Here is a 23,254-nt window from a genome sequence, read left to right as displayed (position 1 = left end):
CCTCTTTCTTCTTTCTCTGGCCCGGCAGGGCTCTGCCCTGGGCACCCTGAAAGGTTATCTTGCTGCCATCTCCGCCTTCTTGCGGCTTCCTGATCAGCCTTCTCTTTTCAAGTCCCCTGTGGTTACACGCTTTCTAAAAGGCATTACTCACACGTTCCCTCCTGTCCCTTTTGTAATGCCTCAGTGGGACTTGAATCTGGTCTTGTCATTCCTAATGCGCGCTCCCTTCGAGCCTCTTCACCATTGTCCTCTTCGTCTTCTGACTCTTAAGACTGCTTTTCTGGTAGCCATCACCTCGGCTAGACGGGTGAGTGAGCTCCAGGCTTTATCTTCAAAGCCTCCTTTTCTCTCTGTTCATCCGGACAAGGTTGTCCTTCGGCCTCGTCCTTCCTTTCTTCCGAAAGTGGTGACTCCATTTCATCTTGGGCAGTCTGTCACCTTGCCCACCTTCTTTCCGCCTCCGCATCCTTCCAAAGAGGAAGAGAGGCTCCACCGTCTGGACCCAAAACGTGCGCTCTCCTTTTATCTGGACCGCACAAAACAGTTCCGGGTGGACGACCAGCTTTTTGTTGGGTACGTGGGCGCTAAGAAGGGGAAAGCTGTGCACAAACGGACCATCTCTCGGTGGGTCGTTTTGTGCATCAAAATTTGCTATTCTTTGGCAAAAAAGGACCCTCCTGTTGGGCTGCGCGCCCATTCTACTCGGGCCACAGCGGCTACTACTGCTTTGGGACGGGGAGTCCCTTTGCAGGACATCTGTCAGGCGGCGACGCGGGCTTCGTTACACACGTTTGCCAGGCATTATTGCCTTGACAGCCAAGTCCGGAGGGATGGCTTCTTTGGCCGTTCTGTCCTCCAGGACTTTCTGGTGTGATCTTGGTTCGCAGACCCACCACCGGGGATGGTATTGCTTGGGTATCTATTCTAAGGTGAGGAATCTAACTAACGTGTTTCTTTCAGATGAACAAGTTACTTACCTTCGGTAACGATGTATCTGTAAGAAACATTAGTTAGTTAGATTCCTCACCGACCCACCCATCCTCCCCGTTCTGCGAACTGACATCTAGGGTTAAGGTTATCCTTTTCAGGCCCCTAGATTTTATTTTTTGGCACCAGTGTCGGTCTTTGCATGGCTCTGCGTTCCTGGCGCGGAAAGCTATGTACAAGAACTGACGTCAGCGCGCGAGGGCGGCGTCTAAGTACTCCGACGTCATTCCGGCGCACGACGCCGACGGCGGACGCGGAGCCGCAGACGACGCCTAGCGACGCGCAAGGGGTATTGCTGACGAAAAATCTTCCGGATCCAGTCTGACGCCTGGGGATATTCTAAGGTGAGGAATCTAACGAACTAATGTTTGTTACAGATACATCGTTACCGAAGATAAGTAACTTGTTCTTCTAGGGCTTATGTCTCCATCTCTCTTTGACACAGCAGAAGTCAGCAACACAAAATTACAGACACAATCAAATATGGGTGGCAGCAGTTCATGTTTTATAAATGGAAAATAGATGTCACTTGCAGGGAAGTACGTTTTTACCGGTATATTTAAGGATAACAGCAGCGCAAAATTCATACAGAGCGTGATGGTAGCACTGATAGTTCCACTTGTAAACCTACAGAGTAACAGCTATGCAAGCTACATATAACCACACGTGGACATCAGCAGTAGAAGCTTCACACACAGGCCTGGTACGTCGGGCTCGAACAGCAATGCAAGCTTATCACAGATGTACTTGCCCTTGCATGAATTGCAGCTATGTGCTTCACACATTCTTCACTCTTGCACCCATCAAATGCTTCCCTGTGACTCTCTAAATAAACCTGAAAGGTACAGGTATGGAGGTGATGAGAATCCCCAGCGCTCTTAAGACTCGTATTCAGTTATGAGTGTTTGAAGAAATTAAAATGTGAAGCGCCAAGATTTGCTTTTTGATTGGTAAGTAATTATCAAATTATTTGTAATTAAAGTTTAGTTTCAGGGCACTTTGAATTAAGAAGCTTGCAGTATCTTGTACTGAAATTTCTGTTTGCAGTTTGCCTTTGCCTAGTGTTTGAAATTGGTGTCATTGTTTCAGGTACACAATTGAGCAGTCACATCAACAGGGTAGTCAGTCACCCCACACTGCCTGTTACCATCACAGCCCACGAAGATAGACACATCAAATTTTTTGACAATAAAACGGGTAAGTGTGAGTGCTTGAACATTATTTGTTGCTGTCTGCCTACTATTACGTCATTCATCATTTTCTCCTTTACATTCATAATGCGCAGCAGCCTTGGTTGAATGCTGCATTCTACCCTTTAATGGTAGTCCCATTACTACTTTGTGATTTACCGCTACCTCAGCTTAGTCTAATTTTAGCTGGTCTAAGTATTAACAGTTAATGTGTCTATTGCTCCCAATATTTGTCATGTTTTTAATTTTCTTTTAAAATTATTCTATTTTTGCCCTTAGTAACTGCAGTTGTACTGTTCAAGGCACCCCACTAACCACTAACCCGTAGTTGTCTGATGAATAGGGGAAGCAATTGATTATTCATGTAGATCAGCGCCAGGATACCCGTTGGGTGATAGCCGCGCTATAGAAGCATTCCCTTACATTACATTTACTTGCACCTTTCTTTATAGTTTGTTAATCATACGGAATCGTCAGCTTCAAATGACTATGGCTGCTGATGAATACAAATATGTGTCTGATAGACTTTCAGATACAGATTCCTTACCTTAGAATTATCACCAGGCATGAGAGTGGATGTCCATTCTTTTCTTTCTGTGCCAGCCAGCACAGATTCAGAGACCTACCCTGTCAGCTGAGCTTTCCTTTGCGTTGTGTCAGGTTTTTTTGAGAGTTCTTCTCCTAGTGTTTCAGGGATGTCCACTAGGAAGACCGGCTTCAAGCCCTGCAGCACCTGTCATCGACAGATGTCAGTGACGGGCGTGCATCTTGTTTGCCTCTTGGAGTGCGACCACAACACGAAGACTTGCGCCGATTGCGATGTCATGCGTGCCAAGGACACGAGGGAGTGGTTCCTCAAGCTCCTCGCTGTCTCACTCACGAGCAACCCCGCAGCGGTCTCGGTCAAGATGAAGGTCCCCAGATCGGTCGCAGAGTCCAAGATCATAGTTACCTCACAAGTCGTCGGGCCACTCGGTCAGCCCCACAAAAAGAAAAATAGTAAGAAGTTGAAGTGGTCTTCGACTTCATCTAGACATTCGAGGCCTGTCCCTGCTGTTGCACCAGCGCTTGGGTTCGCTCCACACTTCTCCGAGTTTGCGGCTGCTGGACAATCGCTGCTCAACTCCAGAAGTTTTGTGGGGACCTGTGGCTCATATTGGAGCGGCCTGTCCCCGTGGGTTTTGCGAGGGGCCCCTACTAGTTCCGCACTGGCGACTTCAGCCCCAGTGCCATTCAAGCCCCTTAGATCCACAGGTGGATCCAGACCTGCGCCGCGGAAGGTCCAGTTGGTCCCATGCCAATGCTTCCAGTACTGCTGCAGAGTCTTCATTCTGATTCCAGACTTGGACACAGACCCAGGAGGGACAACCACTCTGGCGCCGACAGAAGCCATGCCTTACAGGCCAGAGCCTGAACCCTAATCATATGGGCTAGGACTCTGGGAGGATTTGGAGGGGTCACATACGCGTGGTTAAGGCAAGCGCTGTTCAGCTTGCGTAGAAACGTCACACGTGGTTAAGCCTGCGTTGTAAAGTCAGCTTCCCAGTCTTCATCTATAGTCCCTTGTACACAAATTCCGCGTAAGAAGTACGTCGACGCATTTCACAGGGTTAGGACAAAATCCAAGCACCTTCTTCAGGAAAGTGTAATTAGGTATAACTTACCCCCAGTAGAAAGATCATTTATTCAATGTCCCACTCAGGTACATCAGATATTCCAATACTAGTTTCTTCACAACTTGGAACACGGGTCTGTATGTACACCCAGAAGTATAACCTTCCATTAATTCTTGGTGCTTTTCCTTCTCAGGATCACTTTGTGTATCCGGAGAAAAATAAATTGTCTCTCTCACAAATTGAGAGTCCTTGCTTGGAATATGGATGCTTTGTCTCATAGAGTGTCTCCGTATATGTAGAAACTAAAAACGACAGATACTTCCTGCATATAATAGTAAATATTTAGGTCTTGTCGTATAATCAGAGTTCCAAATACATGACGTCATGCCTGCACACCTTTCCCAAGTTCTTTTGTTTATCTTTACCCTGGCCATGCAGTGCTCTGCATTGGGCATGTTGACCGGTCATGCTACAGGCGTTGTCATCTCAGCCTCCATATGCCTCCTTCCGAGGCCTTTCAGATCTGAACATCCTTTTTGCTAAAGGTAGTTACCTTGTTCCATGTAGGACAGTCCATCACCTTGCCTACCTTTTACACTCTTCCTCCTCCCTCTGAGGAAAGACTCCACCTGCTGGACCCAAAAAGAGCATTGTCGTTTTACCTTGACTGCACAAAACAGTTCCGGGTGGACGGACAACTCTTCGTGAGATATGTCTGAGCCAAAAAAGGGAAGGCCGTGCAGAAAAGAACCATCTCCCAATGGATCGTGCTCTTCATTAAGATCTGCTACTCATTGGCCAAGAAGCAACACCCAGAGGGTTTGCGTGCTCATTTCACCAGAGGGAAAGCTGCAACCACTGTGTTAGCAAGCGGAGTTCCAGTCATGGATATCTGCCATTACTACTGGCACTACTTCCTGGATAGTCTGGTGCTTCCGGACGGACACTTTGCCTGTTCGGTCCTGCAGGACTTCCTAGTCTAAATTAAGTTCATAGACCCTTCTCAGAGAGTTATTGCTTGGATATCTATTTTAAGGGTAGGAATCTACGGCAAGAAGTCTCAATCAGATGAACAAGTTCCTTACCTTTGATAACGCCTTATCTGGTAGAGACCATGTAGCGGCAAATTCGTTACCAGCCTACCCATCCTCGCTCAGGTGAACGGATTTATAGGGACAGGACAAGAATATGCTTAGCCAATTTACCAATTTGAACCAGGGTGTCAGTCGGACTACTTCTCACATGCCTCCTGCGACATGCTAGAGAATGATATTTATATGGTAACCATCAGTCCGGGGAGGTGCGGGATTATCTTATTAGTAAGTTCTAGAGCCTCTTTCTCCATGGATGAACATACAAGAAATCCTCCTTATGTATTCAAAAAAGCTTTATTCGAAATGAATGCTCTAATCTAGTATGGAGTACATGAACCTGTGTTACTATAAAATTAAATGTAATTGTTGTGATAAAGCAGCCAATTAAACAATATATTAAAAAGAATTGTAATATTTTTATCTAAAAGAGACAATTAGTTATAGATTCCTTACCTTTAGAATTAACCCCAGGCGTCAGACTGGATCCGGAGAATTTTTCACCAGCAGTACCCCTGTGTCGAAAGGTGGCGTCAGTCGGCTCTGTGTTAGTCGTTGGTGTAGTGGGTGCTGGGATGACGTTGCAGTAGCTACTTAGATGCTGCCCTTGTGCGCTGACGTCAGTTCTTTCTTTTTCCGCGCTAGCCAGCGCAGATCTGGAGAAAGCGGTACCTCCAGTCACTTTTTGCCCGACCTTTGTCGATGCCGTTTTTGAGTCTCCGACTACTGGTGCACGTCAGGGATGCCCGGTTTCAAGGCTTGTGGTTCCTGCCGACGTTTGATGTCAGTGACTGACCTGCACCGGGTGTGCCTGTTCTGTTTGGAACCTGACCACTACTCCAAGCCGTGTCCTGACTGCCGGACCATGAATCTGAAGTCTTTGCGGGAGCGGTCTCGAAAGCCTCTCGAGGCCTGGCAGTCCACTCCGCTAGAGGTCCTGGTCATGTGAGAGGTCGAGGGACCGGTCGCAGAGCCACCATCACCACCAGTCCTGTTCTAAATCTTCACACTCCTCAGGTAAGTTAAAGCAGAAGAAGTCAAAGAAGCATCATCGCTCTTCGACTTCTCCCCATCCGTCCGCCGACACAACCAGGGATGCTGGTGGTGCCCCTCCGGCGGCTAAGCTTACGGAGCCTGCTGGGTCCACTAGCGTTTCCCTCCCTTCCTGAGACCTGGTGCGACCCCTGCCCAGCTTCAGAGTGTCTACAAAGCGATGCATGCCGTCTTCGGGCAGCCCGACTCCGCCGGCGCACCTTCGGGCCTCACTGACTCAGCTGGGCCCTGGGCCTTCAGCGGCTTCGGCACCGCAGGGCCCCCTTGAATCCAGGCCCAGATCCAGATCGGTGCCGGTCGACCTAACCACACCTCCCCCGGCTCCTATTCTACCAGCACCACGTCCGCAGTCGGTTGTGTCCCCAGCCCGCGTCGACCTCGGCCTCCACCCCGACGTGGATACGGAGCCAGACCAACGCCGGTTCCGGCGCCAACGGGTACTTTTGTGCCCTTGTTCCACCCTGGTTCTTTTGCGCCAGATTGGAAACCAGAGAAGGGTGAGGAGGACTGGGAGGGGTCTGGAGACCCTTTAACGGACCAGTTAGACTATGACCCGGACTGTCGAGAGGAGTTGGGGGATGCCAGTAGACTGGCTACTTCCCCAGACCTTGGCATGTTGTCTCTTCCTACCATGGCTACGGTGGAGGGAGTATCTTCACAGTGGTGTTGCGTAGGGCGGCCAAGGCTCTCAATCTCGAGCAACCTATGGTGGCGGTCAGTACTAACCTCCTGACAGAAGTGCTTCAACCGGCTGCAAGCTCTTCGGAGCCCCTACTGCAGTTCAATTAAGCCCTCTGTGACCTCCTTTCGGTCACCTGGTCCAGGCCCAACACGGGGGCACCCGTAGATAGGATGATCGTCAGACGCCACCAACCAGCTCTGGGCAACCCCTCTTTCCTCTCCCAACACCCCTCCCCTGAGAGCTTGGTGGTCCAAGCCTCCAAGTCCAAAGGCACATTGCCTTACGCACCACCTGATAGGGAATCCAAAAAGCTGGACCACCTTGGGAAGATGTTTTCTTCCTGCAGCTTCGGACTGTGGTCGGTGAACACCCCATGTCTGTTGGGCCGTTACACCCACTCCGTGTGGGATACGGTGGCGCAGGTGCTGTCCCAGTGCCCGGAGGAGGCCCGGGTCGTACTCTCCCGTGCAGTTGCAGTGGGGAGAGACGCAGCCAAGTTTACCATTCGCTGTGGACTGGACACCGTTGACTCGCTAGGCAGGACAATTTCAACATCTGTAGCCCTTCGATGCTATGCCTTGCTGAGGTCAGCTGGTTTTTCAGAAGATGTCCAAGCAACCCTTATGGACATGCCTTATGATGGCCGTCGCCTGTTCGGCGACAAGGCAGACAATGCGCTTGAGCGCTTTAAGGACTCTCGGGCTACAGCCAAGTCCTTGGGCCTCTCTACCACCCGCATTGCGCAGTCTGCTCTTCGCTCCTTTCGTGGATACGGAAGGGGTGCCCCGCCACATTCTGCCCAGAGCCACAGGCCGGAGCAAGCTGTTCAGCCCTTGCTCGGCCGGGGATGTGGCAACCCCCGCCGTGGGTCTGGGAGCCAGCGAGCGGGCCAGTCCACCAAAGCCCCCTCTGCAGCAGCCTCGTAGTCTGACCTTTCAGGGCCACCAATCGCCAGTAGGCGGCAGGATTTGCCATCACTTCACCCACATCGGACAGGTGGGTTTTACAGATTGTCCGAAGGGGCTACTCCCTCCCCTTCGAAACTATCCCTTCCTCCATGCCACCTCAGTACCATCTTATGTCGGATGCCTCCCAACTGGCACATACGGGGCTGAAGTCTGGGGGTTTTCGAACTGTTCAGAACTACAGAGAGAAGAGAACAGATTTTGCCGGAAAATTTTGGGGGGAGTCATTAGTGCACCAACCACTGTATGCCATAATGAATTAAAACTACATTATGTTGAGGATTTTATAAGAGCCAGACCCGCACTGTTTTGGTTAAGGGTCTGGAAAAACCCGGCAGCTTCCTTGTCCCGCGAGATTATTATGGACTGTCTGAATTGCGAGAATGTCAACTTAATTCCCTGGATTAATGCGGTAGAAAAGAGCCTCATGAGTGTTAACTATGGTCATCTCTTTACATACCCTGACCAGATCGATGGCTCCCACAAAAATTTAGTGAGAAGGGCACTCTATCAGCATTTCCATAAAGAGAGGGAAAGAGTAGATTCTGTGAAACAATCTACTATCAATTATTTACAAATCCAGGAATCCTCCCTTGAATTCTCGATGTTACCACAGCCCTATTTACGTAAAAAACTGGGCAGATGGAAGAGGACCTTACTTTTCAGATTTAGGGACCGGAGTATTATTAATCTTATCTGCTTTCCATTGGGTTACATTAAAAATCCGGAAAAATTAAATTGCCCCTGTGACCATGGTGGAACCCAGAGTATGTTACACTTTATTTTTGGCTGTGGTTTTTACATGAAGTTTACAAGGCACTATTTAATCCCCTACTGTAGAAAACATGATTTGACCGACCTCAATCATGCTTATAGACATTTTCTAATGTTGGGATCTGATGAATTAATTTTTAGAGTTAGCAATTTTCTTAATGCTATTGTATGCTCACGCAGGTCCTTGAGAATTGATTAATTTTATACCAAGATACGCACTTTGCACTTTAAAACATGATTTGCACTAACCTAATGTGTTATAACGCATTTGTCTTGTTTTCATAATACCCATATTTATCCTTTTCTATACACTGCTATATATTGTATCTAAGGTGGTTTTATGCATTGTACAGTATAAAGGTCATTTGAGTTCTCATTGCTGTTTTTATAAATTATATTTGTAAATGATAAGTTGTGGCCCAAAATTGTAGTATCATATGTGTATTTTTAAAATTTATTTTGTGCTTTTATGGATGGTTTTTGAAATCCGAATAAAGTCTATTTGAATTGAATTGAATTGAATGTCGGAGGATCATCTGGCTCTTCTCCAACAGGAAGTTCCGGCTCTCTTGGCCAAGGGAGCCGTCGAGCGAGTTCCTACCCCAGAAATAAGTCATGGTTGCTATTCCCATTACTTTCTGGTACCCAAGAAGGACAAAGGCCTGCGTGCTATCTTGGATCTCAGGAACGTCAACCGCTTCCTCCAAAATGAGAAGGTCAAAATGTTGATGCTAGCTCAAGTGCTGTCTGCCCTCGACCCTGGAGACTTGATGGTAGTGTTTGACTTGATGGCCGCTTATTTTCACATCCCCGTCGTGCCGGCTTTAATGGCGGTTCATAGTAGGCCACGATCACTTTGTTTACTGTGCTCCCCTTTGGTCTTACCAGCGCCCCTCGGATGTTCACGAAAGTGATAGCGGTGGTCGCAGCTCATCTGCGCAGATCAGGGGTTCCAGTCTTCCCCTATCTCAACGACTGGCTGCTGAAGGCGGGCTTGCCGCAGGCAGTCATCTCCCACCTCCAGACTACGGCGGACATCCTGCATTCGCTGGGGTTCACCATAAAAGTGCTAAAGTTACACCTGATTCCCTCTCAGAAGCTCCTTTTCATCTGAGCGTTTCTGGACACGAATCAGTTTCGGGCTTATCCTCCTGAGCAGCGAGTCCGGGATATTTGGACTACGATTCCGATCTTTCAGCCTCTATCCTGGGTTTTGGTCAGAATGGCCCTGAGGCTGCTAGGCCTCATGGCCTACTGCATCCTGCTGATGGATCATGCCAGGTGGCATATGCAGGTTCTGCAGTGGGACCTGAAGTTCCAGTGGGCACAGCATCAGGGGAATCCGTCTGATTGCGTTCAGATCTCGGAGGGCACTGCACGTCTATTGCAGTGGTGGCTAACGAACCAGGATTGGGTCAACCGCCGATCCCTCTCCCTTCCCCAACCTGAGTACACGGTGATGATGGATGCATCACTTCTAGGGTGGGGTGGCCACATGGGAGATGCGGAGATCAGGGGCCTCTGGTCTCCGGCGGAGTCCGAGCTCCACATCAACATACTGGAGCTCCGAGCGATTCTTCTGTCACTCAAAGCATTCCTTCCCTCTGTCCGGGGAAGAATAGTGAAGGTGTTCATGGACAACACCTCTGTCATGTGGTACTGCAACAAACAGGGCAGGGTGGGGTCGCGAACCCTTTGTCAAGAGGCCCTCCGCCTCTGGACATGGCTGGAACATCAGGGCATATTCCCGGCGGTTTAACACCTGGCAGGTTCACTGAACGCCATGGCAGACCAACTCAGCCGCAGGTGCATGATGGATCATGAATGGCGTCTTCACTCAGAGGTGGCGCAAGGTCTCTTTCAGCAGTGGGGAGAGCCTTGGTTAGATCTATTTGCCACCAAAGAGAACGTGCAGCGTCAACAGTTCTGCATGTTGGAATTTCCAAGGCAGCACTCTCTAGGCGACGCTTTTCATCGCGAGTGGAGTTGCGGTCTTCTATACGCCTTTCCGCCTTCACCACTTCTGCCCAGAGTGCTGAAGATCAATCGCGACCGGACCCAAGTCATCCTTGTGGCTCCGGAATGGTCACGAGGAGTCTGGTATCCCGAGCTGTTACACATGGCCATAGATCCTCAGATTCGACTGCCTCTTCGAGAGGATCTTCTGTCACAGCAGATGGTACAAATTTATGGCATGGTGCAAAGCAAAGGCTGTGGATCCCCTTTCTGCCCCTCTTTCTGAAGTTTCTCTTGTTCCTTCTTTCTTTGGCCCAGCAGGGCCCTGCTCTGAGCACTCTTAAGGCCTATCTCTTAGCCATTTCCGTCTTTCTTAAGCTTCCTGATCAGCCTTCTCTTTTCAAGTCCCCTGTTGTAAATTGCTTCCTCAAGGGCATTACTCATCTTTTTCCTTCTGTTCCCTTCGTAATACCTCAGTGAGATTTGAACTTGATTCTTACTTACCTTATGTGCACTCCCTTTGAGCCGCTTCATAACTGTCTTCTCAGGTTTCTCACTCTAAAGACTGCTTTTCTGTTTGCCATCAGCTCTACTCGCAGGGTGAGTGAGCCACAAGCTTTCTTTAAAGCCTCCTTTTCTGGTTGTTTATCCGGAAAAGGTGTCCTCAGAACCAGACCTTCCTTTCTTCCTAAAGTGGTTACTTCTTTCCACATTGGTCAGACCATCACTTTACCCACCTTCTTTCTGCCTCAGCATCCTTCTAAGGAGAAAGAGAGACCCCTCCGTCAGGATCCAAAACGTGCGCTTTCCTTTTATTTGGATCGCACCAAGCAATACCGGGTGTAATGACCAGCTCTTTGTTGGCTACAAGGGTGCCAAAAAAGATCGGGGCAAGCACAAACGGACCAAATCCAGGTGGGTTGTTTTGTGTATCAAAGCTTGCTACTCTTTGGCAAAGAAGGAGCCTCCAGTGGCACTGCGCACCCATTCCACCAGGGCAACAGCAGCTACCACTGCTTTGGGACGGGAAGTCCCCCTCAATGACATCTGTCAGGCAGCGACATGGGCATCTCTGCACACGTTCACAAAACACTACTGCTTGGACAGCCAGGTCTGGAAAGGCTGCTTCTATGGCCGTCCTGTTCTCAAGGACTTTCTGGTGTGAACTTGGTTCGCTGACCTACCTCCAGGGTTGGTATTGCTGGGGTATCTATTCTAAAGATAAGGAATTTATAACTGTCTCTTTCAGATGAACAAGTTACTTACCTTCGGTAACAATATAACTGTAAGAGATCTAGATTAGTTATAGATTCCTTCCCACCCCACCCATTCTCCCTATTCTGCAAACTGACTAATAGGGTCAGGGAATCCATTTTAGGGCCCTAGTTTTGTGCACCAGTGGTCAGTGTCTTGCATTTCTCTGCGCTTCTGGCGTGGAATGTCGTGTAAAGAACTGACGTCAGCGAACAAGGACGGCATCTAAGTAGCTACCGCGACATCATCCCGGCGACCACGATGCCAATGACGAACGCGAGCCGACCGACGCCACCTTTCGACGCGCAGGGGGACTGCAGATGAAAAATTCTCCGGATCCAATCTGACGCCTGGGGGTAATTCTAAAGGTAAGGAATCTATAACTAAGCTATGTCTCTTACAGATGTATCGTTACCGAAGGTATGTAACTTGTTCTTTAAAGTTAAAATAATTGGTTCCAACAGGAATAATTTGTTCGAGGCATGTGAGCTGTAGATCACATGCTTTGCATACTCCTGCCATCTAGTGTTGCGTCCGGATGTTTGCGGTTTGTTTTTGTTCGAAAGTCTTTTACAGTCACGAGGTAGATGATTCCTCCTTTTGGTGGTAGTGCGCATGGGCATCGACTCCATTGTTAGATTGTGTTTTTCCACCATCGGGTTCAGACGTGAATTGCTGCGCTCTGGTTCGACACCGTTCTCCGGGTTTCCTCTGTGCGCAAGACACTCACCCTAAACTGTATTGTTTTCGATACAAGTTTCCATTCTCTGCGCCTCTTATCTATTAAAACTTCTTTGATTGGGAAGCTCGTGGAAGGCCGTCGGGCCTACCCGCGTCGGTCCGCCTTGTAGTAGATGGAACGGACTCCATTTAAATTCTGCCCTCGATGCCGCGCGAAATTTCCACGCACCGACTCACGCGAAGTGTATAACCTGTGCTTGTCTCCCGAGCACAAAGCAGGACTGTGATGCGTGCAAGGCATTCCGCTCCAAGAAGACACTTCGCAACCGTCTGGCTTGACGTCGCGACATGCAGAGCCAACACGCAAGCTCCATTCTGGACCTCTTCGGAGAACAAAGAGGTCGAGGACGCCGTTGGAGCTGAGGGGGAACAAAAACAAATCTCCATATCAGAATACGGCTCCGACCAGGACGAAACTTCCCGCAAGGGCAAAGTACTGTGAGTACAGATCCTACCTTGCTCCAAGATCCACCTCAACCTAAGAAGGCTGCTTCGGTCCAATACACGCCCTCGGGCCCTGTTCGGGACTGGGACCATGTTTCTGATGCCCTGCCCTCCGGCTCGGCACCAAAGCATACAAAAAAGACTTCCGGCTCTGAAAACCCTCATGCCAAATCGGGCACCGAGCCGAATCCTTCGGGATCAAAGCAAAAACCCAGTTCCAACCCACCCCCTTTGACACCGAAACACACTTCGGATCCGAAAACGCCAACGGCTAAACCACCGGCACCGAAACATTCGGCGCCGAAACAACTTGATCTGCCAAAAAAGTACCTTTTCGACCCTCCGCTCGACAAACCAGACCCGAAACAGAAAGTGCTCCATATTAATCCAAAAACTGGACATATTACCACCAAAGTAGCTTTGAAACACAAAACTGCACCAGAAGAGGAATACCACATTCCTTTAAAAAGGAGACTTGTCAGGACTAAACCTTTCCCTCCTCCTCTACCCCTTACCGTTGCCTCCTTCTCCTCCTATTCAACCTTTGCCAATTTCACCTGAACCCTCACCACATACACATGATAATCATGGGTATGGGAATGGTGATGGGGATAAAGGTGATCAGCCACTACCTACAGACCCCTGGGATGACTCCAACACCAATTCGCCCATAGGGAATGATCCTGATCTGTACCCTACCAAACCCTCTCCACCGGACGACAGTGTAGGTTACATTGAACTACTAGGTAGAGCAACCAACTACCACGAAGTACAGCTACACAAAGAATCCCATGAAGAGGATTTCCTTTTTGAAACCCTTAGCAGCACACAGAAGTCATCTCTCACACTCCCCATGCTCAAAGGTATGATCAGGCATGTTGATGGCATATTTAATGACCCAGTCAGGGCCAGTATCCTTACCCCTAGGGTGGATAAAAAGTATAAGCCAGCACCATCTGACTCACTGTGCATAAAGGAACAATTACCATTGGACTCCCTAGTGGTGTCTAATGCATTAAATAGGGCAGATAACCAAACTACAGTTGATGCTCCACCCCCAATAAAGAATCCAAGCTTATTGACGCCTTGGGGAAAAGGGTAGCATCTCAGGCAGCAAACTTCTGGCTCATCTCTAACACGCAAGCGCTGCTTGCAAGATACAACAGGGCGCATTGGGAAGAGATGGAGCAGTTGCTTCAATATCTGCCCGATGAACACAAAGCTAAGGCGCAAGAATTAGTACGGAAGGGACAGCTAATTTCCAATAATGCTATCAGATGCTCCCCAGATGCTGCAGACACTGCAGCTGGAGCTATAAACGCCAGCGTCCTTTTAAGAACGCACGCCTGGCTATGCATATCTGGTTTTAAACCTGAGGTCCAGACTACCATCCTGAACATACCCTTCAACAAAGAACACCTCTTTGGCCTGGTCGTAGATTCCTCACTGGAAAAAATGAAAAAAGATACTGAAGTGGCCAAATCCATGGGAGCCTTTCAATTGACACAAGCATGTGGTTCCTTTAGGCGCACTTTCTACTGCGAAGGTTCTAAAAATACTTCCTCAGAGACTACCACCACCTAGTACAAGGGTAATACCCAACCCTCTCCATCTAGGGGTTACTTCAGGGGGGAGGGGGGTATAGAGGCAACAACGGCAAAGGCAGAGGCTCAAACACACGCCCCTCCCCTTCTAACACAAAACAGTGACTTCAGTACACATCCCCCCCCCCCCCCACCCCCCCCCCCCCGCCCTTGACCATTTAACACCTGTCGGAGGACATCTTTCGGATTTCAGACAAGTGGGTACTGGAAATTATCCATCCTGGTTACTGCCTGGAGTTCACCAACAATCCTCCAAACATTCCCCCAAGATCACACAACTCTCTCCAGATCACTTACACCTCCTAAAACAAGAGGTTCAGTCTCTCCTTATAAAAGGGGCTATAGAGCTCGTACCATCACAACAACACAGGTCGGGAGTGTACTCCTTTTACTTCCTAATACCAAAAAAGAACGGTTCTCTCAAACCGTTACATACAGTCGGAACATTTTCATATGGTAACACATTAGCAAGTACTACCACTTCTGCAACTGGGTGACTTTCTGTCGATACTCGACTTAAAGGACGCGTACTTCCATATTCCGATCCATCCTGTTCATCGCAAATTTCTCAGATTTGTTATAGCGGGTCAACATTACCAGTTCAAGGTACTCCGGTTCGGAGTCACCACTGCCCCCAGGGTCTTCACAAAGTGTCTGGCGGTAGTCGCTGCTCACCTAAGAAGGCAACACATCCATGTCTTCCCTTACTTGGACGACTGGGTCATCAAAGCCAGCACATATCCAAAATGTCTCCAGCACACCCACAGAACAATTCTGTTACTACATCGACTGGGGTTCACAGTCAATGTGCTAAAATCACATCTCCAACCTGCGACTTCTCAAAGCTATCTAGGAGCCACTCCAAATACGCAAAAGGCTTTGGCTTTTCCCAACGCAGCCAGCATTCACAACATTCAGAATCTAGTTATCTAGTTTCAATCCAATCACTGGCTTCCAGCTCGGTTATATATGCAACTACTAGGAATGATGGCATCTTGCATTATGATAGTTCCCCCTGCCAGGCTCCACATACGTCCCCTTCAAGAAAGGTTAGCGAGTCAGTGGAACCAATCACAGGTTCTGATAACCAATCTAGTATTGGTAACCGGCCGTACTCGCCACTCTCTGCAGTGGTGGAACACACTAAATTTATCAAAGTGGTAGCCCTTTACAGACCCGGTTCCACAGACAGTGCTAACAGCGGACGCATCCCTCACTGGCAGGGGAGCCCATCTTCAGCACCACGCAGTGCAAGGCCTATGGAGCCAAAGGCAAAAGCTGCTCCACATCAATCATTTATAGCTGCTTTTAATCTTTCTAGCTCTCAAAGCCTTTCAAACATAACTAGCTGGCAAAGCTGTCTTAGTTCGTACAGACAACATGACAGCCATGTACTACATACAAAACCTTTTTTTATTTTATTGCTAATGCATCATAAATGGACGTGTGTATGGAACTGTCACATGATCATCCACGCATACCTTTACAAAACATTGCAGGATAGTGACTCCCAAAAAGAAGTGTAGGTAGGAAATACTGCTAGAAAATGTATGCACAACATCTGATTCCAGACGATGATTCAGGCTGAAAAATAAACCTGTTAACTGTAACATTGATTTTGCAGCTTGAGGTTAACTTGTGACCCACCCACCTCCACAGGAAAGGAAGTGGGAGGAGAGGGGAAAAAAATTAAAAATGTAATTAGAGGGCGAGTTTTGGGGCTCATAGCCAACGTCATCAGGATTCATGTAGCTCTGCCAAAAGAGTTTCATCTTTTAAACACATACTCGGCCACTTTATTGCTGAACACTGCCCAGCGTGAATGTAGAAGTGTATCAAGCAGCAAAACCATTGTTACGGGTACCATTCTTTAAGTTTTTAATACTCCTAATCCAAAAATATAATCTTTACATTGACGATGCTTTCCCTGTACAGTTGGCTCAGGTTCTTTTCCAGTATTCATTTCGGCAAGCTGCAACTGTTTGATATGCAGTAATTGCATGCTAGAGGACACACTGCAGTTGTTTTAATTGATAGACTGATTTCCATTCACCATGCAATTACCAAGAAGGCCATGGTATAGTCTTGGAATTTTTTGGGTGGTCCAATCGATAAAATGACGAGAAATTTTAACATACAGATTTTGTTTCTTGCATTTGTATGTATGTCACAACTTTTGTTTACATTTGTTCCCAGGTAAAATGATACATTCTATGGTTGCTCACTTGGATTCTGTGACAAGCCTAGCCGTTGACCCTAATGGAATCTACTTGATGTCAGGAAGTAAGTCAAACTATATTATTGTTATAATTCTCATCCCTTAGCACTTGTGTACTGTCATAGCTTGTTCCTTTTCCTTGCCTTTCCCCTTTCTCACCTAGGAAAAGAAAGTTGGATTGAACAGAAAGTTACAGCTGTAATGGGGTGTACTCCACAGCTCAAATAGATATGCTGGTACTAATGTCCCTGCTAAATTAAAATAGACATTTTAATTTAATTCACCCAAATCCAGAGGGGAATTAGATTAGCACGCTTCTTTTAAAACTCAGTTTCTACTTTTGGCTTCAGTGAAGACCTTAGAACAAGTGCTTAATTTGAGAGACTGGTTTCTGGTTCTCAGCACCGGCACTTAATTGGCAATACCGGCACAGTCTGCCACATGGTGGCACGGCCTGTTTAATTTAGAGATCAGTCTAGCAACAGTTGTTTATTGAGTCAATATTCATACAAAATGAATACCTGCCTCCCAAGCCATTTTTATATCTTTGGGGACCTGGAATTGTAGGAATTGTCACAATTGTAGGAGTGTGATGGTTAGTAGTTGTGTTGGCACTGTCATTGTCAGCGCTGGCAGGGGCAGTGGGTGGTGCAAGCTGCAGTTGGGAGGGCCCTGGCACTTTTACTTTTACACAAATTAAGCACTGCCTAGAATGCTTTCATAACAGAAAGATTGAAACTTGTTTGTAATGGCAGGAGCAAACAGCAGATAGCAGGACTTCAGAGTTCATAGAATTGCGCAACACACAACCGAATAGATTTATTTTTCTTCAGCATTGGGTCTTTCGCATATTCACGTGGTTGAATCATTCCCCATAGTCAGGCTGGGAATCCCAGGTAACTTCAAGATGCAGTAAACTGTGTTGGAATTGTCATGCTTCAACAGCGGTGATTGTTTAGTAGCACATCTACCTCATTTGAAACAACCTAAACTTCAGCCAATGAGATGAAAGTGCTGAAGTCTCCTCCTTTCACTAAATGCTGACATAGCTCAAATTTCTACTGAACATTCAGGGGTGTGGAGTTTTATCAAATATCTAATTGTCCATGGGACAGGTTTCTTCATACATCTGCTTGTCATGTAAAAAAAAAAATCCACTTGTCTCTTTGGTGCCAGATAGTGTGGCAACAAATTATTGCAACACTTATTATGTAAGAGATCTGATAATAGCCTCTCTCAATATGCCAGGGTTCATACTATAATAGGGTTGGAATACTGGCAATTCCCTTATATCTGAAAGAGACAGTTATAGATTGCTTACTGTGAGAAAGTGGCTCTGTATATACTGTTCCCAAATAGGTACAGTGTGTACAGAGTCCACAGTCCGCAGAGGTTTGTCAGAGGCTAACGTTGGATATAACCTTACTCTCTAAAGTGGTAGCTTGGTCGAGCAGTAAGGCAGTATCAGAGGACAGTGTAAAACATTTGTTGTACACACTCAGTCAGCAAAATTGTTTCACACACTCAATAACTCAACTCTAGGCCAATGGTTTATATAAAAAATATATGTCTGTTTTATTTTAGAACCAACAATAGGTATTAAAATATACTTTCTCAGAATGAGATGCTTTAGGTAAATACTTTTGCAATATGCAATTGGCTTTTGTAGAAAGTTACAAGTTGTTGCAATAGGCAACACAATTTTAAACACAATAATGCATTGAGTTCAATGGAAGTTTTAAGTTATTTGCAATAGATTACTTTCAGGATTACATTTGTGATTCCAGGACTGGATCCTAGATTCAGTCCTGGGACAGTTCTTAGAAACAAGTGATAAAAGTCGACTTAGTTACAGTTATGATTTTTAGGCAATATTTTGCTATTTTAAAAGTTGACACAAGAAATTTAATAGGAAACAGTCAATGATTCCCTATGGAAGAAAATTCAAGTTGCAGGAATGGTATGTTCTCGTTACTTTTGTAATCCAGTACTGGGTACCTAGACTCAGTACTGGGACCTCTATCTAAAACAGGTAAGTAATTACGTTTTCACAGTTTGTACGATTTTTAAAGAATATTTGAAGTTTGCAAAAATCGACACTTGGAAGAAATTTCACAGCAAAACAGTTTTCCTATGGAAGAAAATTGGGTTACTGGTAAGTATGGTTGTGAATATTTTTCGGGGTCCGTTCTGGGCACCAAGATCCAGCACTGGGATCTCTCCTAATAGCAGGTGAGTGTTTTCGTTACTTGGGGGATTTTTGGTGACTATTTTAAGTTTTAGAAACTCCACATTTAGAAGAAATTTCAGAAGAAACCAGTCAGTGTTACCCTATGGAAGAAAAGTGAGTTATCGGCTTTTGGGTAAATACTCTACTGGCAGAGTTGAGGTTCCTGGCACTGACTCAGGGGTCTCCCAGGGTCAGGTAGGTACAGTTGTTACACCCTCAGCGGCGCAGGGGCAGCCGGGTGCAGAGTGAGTTAGACCCAATGTTATCCTACGGGAGGCAGGGGGGCCTTGGTTGGTGGCTGCTGACTAGCAGGCCACTCAGCTGTGGGAGCTATGCTCCTGGTCACTTGCTCAGGGCAAATGGGGCGGTAGATAGGTGCAGAGGTTGCACTGTCAGGGCCACTCGGGCGGCTGGGTGCAGGGTGCTTTTGAGCCTTCGGGCGCTCAATTGATTTCAATGGGAAAGCTCAGATTTGGAAAAAGACTGCAAGCTCGGGGACGAAGATTCTTCAGGTGCCGCCACCACTTCGAGAGGTAAGTTGGGTAGTTGGAGGATAGGTAGGTACCCAGGAGTTGGGCACATGGGGCCGCCAGGTGCAGGGGTGCCTTTTGGTGTCGGGAAATCTTACCCTCTGTTGATTGCGGTTGGGGGGGGTACCTGGTTCTGAGGCTGCAGGCGTCAGGAGCATCGAGGGAAGTCATTGGGTGCCGGACTCGGGGTCACAGTCGCCGGGGGTCGTCCTTGTGGTCTTTGTTCACTCAGGGACAGGCCAGGCTTGGCGGTTGCAGAGTGTGCAGGGTTCGCGGTTCCGGGCTGATGCCAGGGATTAGATGCTGATTTTGAGCAGAGCCTCTGCTCATGGGAGTCCCAGGTGCTTAGAGCCAAAAGGTAGCCAGGTCCTCCGGGGTTTTTGAGGTTGCTAGCCACAAGAGGTGCCGGGTTGTAGCAGGAGGAGGTTCGAGGGTCGACAGGCCGGTAGGGCTGGGACCAAAGCAGTTGGTGTCTTCCTCTTCTTAGCGGCTGCACGGCAGGTCTGCCTTCTTCTTGCTCTTCTTTGTATTTTGGAATCTGGAATCTGGGGAAGGAAGGTTCAGGGTGCCCCTAAATACAAGATTTAGGGGTGTTACATGTAGGTAAAGGGCAGGGACCAATGGGTCCCTGTCCTGGGGTGGGTACACCCCATATTCTGCCACTCTCCTGTTTTGAGGGGGGCAGTAGCCTAGTCCTGATTGGGCAGGGCCTCCCATCTTCAAGATGGCGAGCGCCCGGAGATGTTTTACACCTCGCCTCCCCCACCTGCGGGCTGGGGTTGGCAGGCTGACACATCCCCTGTCCTTATTTGGGGTTTCCGGCCAGGCTTCCCGCCAGAGTGGGGGCAGCACGTGGCCTGAGGAAGCTCACAGAGGCGGCATGCCTTTGAAGCTTCCCCCTGTCCATCCTGGGGGAGGAGACCTAGCACCTCGCCCAGGATGTGCATTGTTGCACACCCAGGAGAGCAGGGGCTCTCCTACCCAGGGGTCCAGCAACATGTCTGCTGTGTGGCAGCCTAGGCAGTCTCTCAGACCAGACCTGGATTGTAGGTTAGGTTTCAGGGGGCTAAGATGCCCTCTGTGGTTATTTGTACATTAAATCCCACACTGGCATCAGTGCTGGTTTAATGTGCTGAGAAGTTTGATACCAAACTTCTCAGTCTTCAGTGTTGCCATTATGGTGCTGTGGAGTTCGTGTTTGACGAGCTCTCAGCACCATGTGCTCTTAAATGGCAGCACTGCACTTACAGTGCCCAGGAATGGACCTGGGTACTGTAGGGGCACAGGGCTCATGCTCCTGTGCCCACACCACTGGCATAGGGCACCCAGCTAGAGGGGTGACTGATGTATGCCAGGGCAGTGTAGGTGTTGGGCATGGCACACAGGGATGTGTGCCATGTCGACACTTTGTTTTGTCTTGTACCCAGACACTCAGCCTGCCAGGGCAGTGTGTGTGTGTGTGTTAGGGTACAGGGCCTCTAAGGGTGGCACAATGAGTGCTGCAGCCCTTAGAGGCCTTCCCTGGTCACAAGGCCCTGGGTACCTAAGGTACCATTTACCAGGGGCTGACATGTGGTCAGGGTTTGCCAATTTGGGTTTGAGGTTTTTAGGGAAGGAACATAGGCCTTGGGCACCTGATTGGCAGGAGTCCAGGGTACACTCAGTCAAAGTACATTCAGCGATTCAGCAAAAAGTGAGGGCATACCATGCAAGAAAGAAGGCACTTTGTCACACTTACCTTTGAATTACCCCCAGGCATCAGACAAGATCCAGAGAATTTTTTCTCTTAGCAGTAACTCTGCACGTCAGTAGGTGCATCGGTCGACTCCGCGTCCGTCATCAGCGTCGTGGTCGCTGGAATGACATTGCGGTGGCTACTTAGACGCCACCCCTGCACGCTTACGTCAGTTTTGACACAACTTTCCATACCAGAAGCGCAGAGCCATGCAAGACACTGACCACTGGTGCGCCACAATTATGGCCCTGTAAGGGAGTCCCTATCTCTAGAAGTCAGTTTGCAGAGCAGGCAGGATGGAATCTTTAACTAACATTTCTCCAGTATTGGGGTGTCTTTCATAGATTCACATGCTTGAATACTCCCTGTCGTCGAAGTGGGAGTCCCACGGTATATAAAAAGCAATAAGTGTCATGTGTATATATACATACATAAACCACATAAGAGCATATACATATCCAAATAAACTTTATATATATTTCAAAATAACATATAGTGAAAATACCATAGGATAGCATTGACACATAGGAAAGCATTGAGAAAAAAGAATCACTTTACTGACATATCCCTGTCGTTTTATAGTCCAAACTCTAGCCAATCAGGCGTAAGCACCCTCTAGAACCTTCTCCTCAGAGACTCAGGCCCTCTGATTTTCTACCGCACGTCGTGTGAAGGGAGTCTCCCTGAGCTCTGCTCAGTCTTTGGTCTGGTTTGAGTTTTTCTCATCATGAAGAAGTCTCTTTTCCGTCCCTGTTCCTCTTGTGGGAAGTTAAGGCTTTTTTTCTGAGGACCCTCATGAATAATGTATCGATTGTCTTTACCCTGACCATAAGGTAGCCAACTGTAAAATTTGTAGAACTTTCTCTCAAAAGACTTTGAAGGACAGGGAGGGTCGCCTATTGTTGTGGCTTCAAAAACTGAAAGATACGGATAACCCCCTTTCTGAAGTGGAAAGTGTGGCCTCTGCTCGAACAGGAGTCTCCTCCAAGCGTAGTAGTGTTCAGGACTTGCCGTCTCCCTTTCTAAAAAAGAAGAGACTTCATCTTGGGGAAATGTCTGCAGGCCAAGTCTCTGATACTACGCCAACGCCCCCGAGATCTAGCTCTCAGGCGTCTCTGACTCCGTCAGCGCATGTTTCTGGCCAAAAACGTGCAAAACCGTCGACGATATCTGCCACTTTATCAACCTAGTCGACGACGGTTTCGAGCAGATTTCCTGCGTCGTCGACGTTTTCACCGTCGACAGTGGTGTGTTTCCCTAAAGACTGTCTCGTCGACGATTACACTATCTTCTTCGTCGACGACTAGGAAGATTGTCCTTCCGTCGACGTCTAAAGCTTCGTCGACGATTTTGAAGAAGAAGAGGAAGAAGTCATCGCCGCCGGCGCTTACAACATCGTCGACGACAGCGTCGTCGGCGGCGGCTTCGTCGTCGACGACAGTCTCGTCGGCGCGAGCTTCGTCGACGGCAGTCTCGTCAGCGCGAGCTTCGTCGACGGCAGCCTCGTCGACGCGAGCTTCGTTGACGGCAGCCTCGTCGACGGTAACTTCATTGACGACAGCCTCGTCGATGGCGAATTCGTCGACGATCACCTCGACGACGGTGGTGTCAAATTTTGCAACTATGCCATTGGTGCCAATGTCTACACCAGCGCCAGTGTCGATGGACGAATCCTTGCTGCAGCGTCGTCATGCTGTGCTGCACTCTGTCATGATGCCACTGGTCACTCGGCCACCTCATCAGCTATTCCCCTCGGGGGATGAGGAAGTTTCTGATTCTGATGAGGACGTTCAGTCTACTTTTCGGGATGCTCGTTGTGAGAAGTTGGCCTGATGTATGATGTCACTAGTTCTAGTGTACACCTTCTATCAGTCCAAACAACCCTTATGGTGATTGGTTGTAAAGTCAACCTTATAGACCAGCTATCCTAGTGGTAGCATGGACAAGAGCAGTCTTAGGCTAAACTCTGAATGGCATGTGAAGCCAGCTGTGATACCATATATAATCCCTTGAATACCAAATGAAAGGACACCACAACAGATATATATATAAAATAAAGTGTATTTATTCTAGTCAAACCCTCAGCACTCTTTATGAGATTAGAGGTAAGTACAACACAGTCTTATTCAAGCATACATTAAGTCTCACAGGTAAGTAATACAGTTAGGCCCTAGGGGCCACGCA

At 48.0% G+C, this 23,254-nt stretch overlaps 1 protein-coding gene across 3 annotated transcripts in view; it reads left to right on the top strand.

Moving 5' to 3' along the window:
- STRN3 (striatin 3) overlaps positions 1-23,254 on the top strand; it is a 900,588-nt gene that overhangs the window by 801,921 nt on the left and 75,413 nt on the right. For all 3 annotated transcript variants that reach the window (XM_085627373.1, XM_085627372.1, XM_085627371.1), the window contains 2 exons: positions 2,077-2,184; positions 16,554-16,640. In XM_085627373.1, coding sequence (XP_085483499.1) covers positions 2,077-2,184; positions 16,554-16,640 — 195 coding nt within the window. The remainder of the gene's footprint in view (positions 1-2,076; positions 2,185-16,553; positions 16,641-23,254) is intronic.

Source organism: Triturus cristatus, chromosome 9 (genome assembly GCF_964204655.1).
Source record: "Triturus cristatus chromosome 9, aTriCri1.1, whole genome shotgun sequence".
Classification (NCBI taxonomy): Eukaryota; Metazoa; Chordata; class Amphibia; order Caudata; family Salamandridae; genus Triturus; species Triturus cristatus.
Note: the sequence above shows the minus strand (reverse complement) of the source record. Positions and strands in the feature narration are given on the sequence as shown.